We start from the raw sequence: 6,527 nt of genomic DNA on the forward strand, positions 1-6,527 counted from the left end.
ACCAAAATTGGTCGTCAAGCAATAGTGGGGGGACAAAAACTCACACACACACACACACACACACACACACACACACATATATATATATATATATATATATACGACAGGCTTCTTTCAGTTTCTTTCTACCAAATCTACTCACAAGGCTTTGGTCGGCCCGAGGCGAAAGCAGAAAACACTTGCCCAAGGTGTCATGCAGTGGGACTGAACCCAGAACCATATGGTTGGGAAGCAAGCTTCTTACCACACAGCCATTCCTGCACCACACATACTTGTATTAAAAAAAAAAGAGGAAAAATACAACCATCAAACTGTCTCTCATCCTTATAGCATCTAGAAACAAGACTTTGGTAATAAATTTTTGAAGAAAATTTTTTCCAAATCATCATTACCCTTTTTCTGTTTTTCAATATAATTTTAAGATTAAGAAAGAAATGAATGTTTTTGATATATCTTAAATGTGCGTATAAGTTTGAAGCTGGTGTACTTCAACACCAAATACATTTTCTAATGCTATAACCACTCAACTTATATCTATAGACATAAAATAATACCACTAGCAAGACTTAATTTCTTGGTATTTTATTTAGGTTCCTAAATACTATTTCCTTTAAATCTTTATATTTTTTAAAACCGTTGTATTAAATTAAGTACACTCTGAAATGGTTTTAAATATGGAACATTTGTAGACACCATTTCCCTTTGCTTCTAATTAGTGGATATACTAGAATTATGCATTTCAGTGTGCAGCTTTTCCATCTAATTTTTCTCTCATAATCATTATCTGTGTTGAATATTACTCCTTATTATCTGTAATTTTCATCATTTATCGACAGACATTTTACTTTTACTATTCAATATTGATTTCTAACATAAGCATCAAGCCTCACATTTAGGGAGCGGTGTATTTACTATTTAATGTTAACAAAAATTTGTTCATCAAAAAGCATTTTTCTATTTTAAAATAATTAATTATATTTAATTATCTATGTCACTTGGCTTTTCATGCTATTGTCTAGCTATCTGGTGAATTACTTGATGTTTTTGTTTTTGAAAATTCCAAAAGCATTCTTTTCAGCAATACTTTTATAAAAGCTGTTACATCAAATTTTATTTTCAAATAAAATAAAATGTTATTATAATATTCTTTTGAAATAAATTGAAAATGAATCTATTAATGAACTATCTGTGATATAAAACAGTCATTCTGAAACACAGAAATGTACATAGTGAAAAGTAGGGCATATATCCCTATCCACTTTATAGTATCAGCATATTATAGCATTATCTTTTTATATGAACAGTTATTATTATCAAATTGTTCTCTGGGGAAATGTTAATTTCTGTTATATTCTCCACTCCTTTGTAAATCTGCTGTAGCTATTTGTTTCCCATCTGTCACATTTGGAGCTGATTCTTCAGCCAATATACTGATCAGCTGAATGATATATTAACCACACCATCATTTCTACTGAAATAATTCCCTAATGGTTTATTAATTTTTTTCCTCTCCAGAAGTTATTAATCCAGAAACAAACTCATGAATTTTTAATGCCCTGAGCAAATAAAGGTCTTCAAATATTTTATGAAATCTATAAGGAAATATTCTAAAGTGGATAAATTATTAATATAAAGTAATTTTAAATGTGCTTACTTGATAGGATTCTGGTGTTATATTTTGAAAATGTACTCCAGATGATGATCCTTTCCAACTCTGACCAGGTTTATATATAGAATGAGGATCTCTTCTTAGTGAGCCTGTTTGAGTATTTCTGACTTGTTTTTGATCTGATAAAATTCCTACTGGAACATCATATTTTGGTGATGCTTGTTCACATACATATCCTGATGGCCTTCTTTCACCGACAAAGTCCTGGGCCACACCATACTGGTTTTCTTTTACATTCCGTTTGTGGACAACACATACAATCACAGAAACTACAATAGCAACAGACACTATTACTGCAGCCACAACTATGATAATCATCAAGTTAATATGTATTCTGTTGTCTGACTCTGTGTCTTCAGGTTTGTCCATTCTGGCTGTTGTGTTGCTAACAGTTAGTGTCAAAGACAGTGTAGTTGTTGCTGATAAAACTGGTGTACCACTGTCTTTGACAACTAAATTTAAAGTATATAATCCAGCATCATTTTGGTAAACTGTACGAGAAAAAGACAGAAGTCCTGTGTAAGGGTTAACTTTGAATAACTGTTTGTCATTGCCTTCAAGTATTTCATACTTGAGGAAGGCATTAACATGTTCATCTCTGTCAGAAGCTCTTAATGTTGTGATGACACCCTTACTTTGTGGATGGTAATAGACATATAGATTGAAAGGGTTAACACTAGGAAATGTAAAATATGGAACATTGTCATTTTTATCCATAACTTCAATAATTACATTTGCTTCATTATTTAGTGGTGGTATTCCATTATCTTTCACAAAAACCTTGAATTTATATATTTCTTGTTGTTCACGATCTAGAGATTGTGTTGTTGAAATAAATCCTAAATGGGAAATTTTAAAGGCATGTGTTTGTTTGCTATTTTCCAAGTAGTACATAAGTTTACCACCTGAATCCAAATCCTCGTCTGTTGCATTAATGAAACCAATAGGAAAATTTGCTTCTTCATTTTCATATGTAAAAAATGTAAAGATATCTTTGATAAACTCTGGTTGAATATCATTAACATCATCCACTTGAATAGAGAATTGTTTGGCTGTTTTTAAAGGTGGTGATCCTCTATCTTGACAGACTATTGTAAAATCTATGTTGTTTTTTGTTTCTCTATCAATTGTTTTCTTAATTATCAGTTTATATTTCTTTCTCCCAAGACTCTTAAGCTGTAGTTTATCATGATGAAGGTGACAGCTAATTTCACCATTTTCGCCAACATCATTATCAGTGACCTTTACATACGCAATAAAACTATCAACTTTTACTCCCTCTGAAATACTGGGTGATTTTCCAGCTGATTGTGATATAAAGCTGATATCTATATCAGGCGGATTATTCTCTTCACTATTTATATTCACTAAAACCATAGCAACTGAGCTCAAGGATGGATTTCCTCTATCCTTTGCTTTAACAAATAATTTATATGTCCTTTTTGATCCTGGTGGAAACTTTTGCAGTTGCCAGATTTCCCCTGTTGATTCATTTAATTTAAAATAGGCTCTGACACTCACCGATGTTTTGGAACTGAACTGGTAGATTACTTTACCATTTTCACCAGAATCTAAATCAGTTGCTGACAAAGTGACTATAGGCATTGATTTTTGATAACCATTTTTAATAGAAGCATTGTAAATATTTTGGGAGAAGATAGGGGAATTGTCATTTTCATCTCGGACTGTTATTTGAATATTTAGAACACCTTCTTTAGGTGGATGGCCACCATCTTTTGCAATAACTTGAAGTTGATAAGAATCTTTTAATTCTCTATCAAGTTTTTCTCGTAAAATAATACCAAGTTTGGAAGTACCATCCATATTTTTTGAAACTGACAATGTGAAAAGATTACTATTATTGTTCTTTAGAAAGTATGTTATCTGTGAATGCAGCAATCCTATATCTCTGTCAATGGCATTTGGAATAGCTTTCATCATACCTTCTCGATCACCTTCAGAAAATTCTAGATTTATATTTTTATTTAGAAACTCAGGTTGATGTTCATTAATATCCTGAATAACAATTTTTATTTCTAAAACTTTAAGAAAATACTCTTTTTGATGAATTGCAACATCCACCATTCTAAAACATTCCATGTTATATTTACATAAAATTTCAGCATCAATTGCCTTAGCAGTGTAGAGTTTCCCAGTCTTAGTAACATTGAACAACTGAGAACTGTCAGTCTTTTCTCCTGGCAGTTGACTAAACCAAATAAAATTTCTGTATTTATTTAGAACATTGTCCCATAATTGTGCATCAGCAGCAATATTGGCAACAAGTGAATTTGAGGCTTGTCCATCTTTAACATAATAAGTAAGATTCACACAAAGAGACGAAGCTAAACAAAACAGAAGTATGCATAACTCTAATTCCATGTTAATTTTACTGTAGCTTTTCCATCTGTGGAAAATATCAAGTTGAAATATTCTTTTGAAAATAATTGTGTAATGTCTGAAATGAAAATTTAAAAGAAAGAAAGCATGTATAAATTTGTTGTAAGATTCAAATCAAATTATGTATTAACTTTTTAAATAATTATTTTCCTTGCCTCACAGAAACTACTTCCAATTAATACTTTCATGTATCGTCATGAAACATTAATTTGCTGCCATGCTGAGGCTGGTTATTCATAAGTACATATAATTTGTACACGCCAAAAAGCACGCATACATGTGTGCATGTAAATATTCATGTGTGCATGTAAATATTCATGTGTGTGTGTGTTTGCACACATATATAGTTGTGTGTATGCATGAACATGTATGTTTGTATATAAACAATTACATTGTGGAAGAGACATTTTAGCTATTTAAGAACACAAACTATTATATTCATTTTCGTTTATTTCTAATGGTATATTCTATTATAGATTGTAATAATAAACTGTATTAACAAGAAATAAATGCAAACGAGGCTAAAATGACCCTTTCATGGTATAATTGTTTCAGTTTCAATAGACACTCTCTGATAAGATCAGTTGCAAAACAAGGACAGTGCCAACACACACACATGCACGCACACATGCATAAATAGAGAGGAGTCAAAAATGAGTTTGTAATGTAATAAGTGTAAATATATTAATTATTAGAAATTAAACATTTTATTTCATTTCTAATCTTGTTGCAGGATTTTATGTGTAGATTATTGCCAGTTTTATTGTTATATTCATGGAAGATGTAATCATAATTTGTTACATTGTTCTTAGAAATATCTCTGATCATAGCCATGTGCCAACTGAAGTATACAATATACACACTTGCATGCTTTACTTTGCAGAAATAGAAGTAATTGAGGCTGAGGAAATGTAGATGAGGCATACTACTGGATGATGATGAGAACTCAAGAGTATTTATATTCAATGTTTAGTACAATATTGCAGTAAATAAGTATAATTTATCATCAAAATAAATTGAAATTTATTTCCTTTGTTCATAGAATTTCATAAATTCTTTTACTCTATATTCTGATAAACAGCAATCTGCAAAAGACTGTTTTTAAATAATTCTTAATAGAGGAATCAGACAAAACAAATTATATTTATATCATTATTGGTTCATCAAGTTTATTCTATTATTGTTTTAGATTGTCTGTTTTGCTCATGGGTATATCATTATGACAAATTAAAATTGTCACCAAATTGGTTTTATTCCATTGTGTCAATATTTGGCACTTCTTTGCTCTCTCATTTTTTACATTCTTTTACTCTTTCTCTCTGTCTTTGTTGTTGTTCCATTATTTACAAAGAAAATATCTTTTCTTTCTTTCTTTTTTTTTACAAATAACTGTTCCAGAACAAAAGGTTTCCATGTTCCATTTTTAGTTCTTGATAATTATAATTCTAGCATTTTATGATGAAAATAATAATTCAAAAATAGAAAGAAAAGTGCTATTGAAAAGCTTTACTGTTGTTATGAAGAACAATACTAGTCTCTGGTTCTTATATTTCACATAGATATCTTTAGAGAATAAAAAGAAAACAGAAAAATATATAAACAGTCACAAACACTAAACAAATGAAAAAAAAAAGGTAATTTAATTATATCTGAGATAAACCAAACCACAAAAAGTATTCCTCTGTTGAAACTTTAATTGAATTTTGATGGGAGTAACAAAAAGAATTACAATTACAATAATGCAAAACAAATCTTAAAAGTAAATTGAGTTGTATTTCTTTTTTAGACTAATTAAATATTTTCTCAATTTTTCCTCTCATTTTGAAGCCAAACATATTCCTCGTGATCAATGAAATGTGTCGCTTTGTTCAATAACTGACCTATTGATTACAAGAAAAATTAGTTGAAATTTCTAAAGAAAAGACATCAATATTTTCTCTTAATCTTTAGTGAATAAAATTTTCAGACATAAAACCAATACAACATCACAAATTGTCAGTTTTCATCTTTCTTTAAACTAATTTATCATTCAATACACAAATACTGCCAGAAATAAAAGCTTACTTGATATATATATATGAAACAGATATTAAAACTCACATAATTTTTCTAGTGTCTAATCTTGCAGATATAACACATATAAACATTTACATAAAAGAAGCAATATTAAATTTTCTTCTACTATCTTACACATACATAGACTGCAAAATGATTGCAAGAAATATGTTGTATGCGGATAGGTATCAAATGAAATAAATATTGGTTTAGCTGTATGTAATAAGAGTATGTGTTGTATATGTGTATATTTATTGAATGCATATGTATGTAGGTATAAAACTGTACAGGTGTCGATTAATATCTCTCCTTCTTTCTTGACCTCACTCTTTCTAACATACACACATAATTATATAGATATAAGTGTGTGTATATATATCATCATCATCATCATCATCGTTTA

General features: G+C 29.8%; 1 protein-coding gene across 3 annotated transcripts in view; it reads right to left on the reverse strand.

Annotated features, from left to right (window-relative positions):
• LOC106871760 (protocadherin beta-12) overlaps positions 1-6,527 on the reverse strand; it is a 97,047-nt gene that overhangs the window by 62,248 nt on the left and 28,272 nt on the right. For all 3 annotated transcript variants that reach the window (XM_052973088.1, XM_014918398.2, XM_052973089.1), the window contains one exon: positions 1,655-4,127. In XM_052973088.1, the coding sequence (XP_052829048.1) occupies positions 1,655-4,051 (2,397 nt within the window). In that variant the 5' untranslated portion in view covers positions 4,052-4,127. The remainder of the gene's footprint in view (positions 1-1,654; positions 4,128-6,527) is intronic.

This window comes from Octopus bimaculoides, chromosome 14 (genome assembly GCF_001194135.2).
Source record: "Octopus bimaculoides isolate UCB-OBI-ISO-001 chromosome 14, ASM119413v2, whole genome shotgun sequence".
Lineage (NCBI taxonomy): Eukaryota > Metazoa > Mollusca > Cephalopoda > Octopoda > Octopodidae > Octopus > Octopus bimaculoides.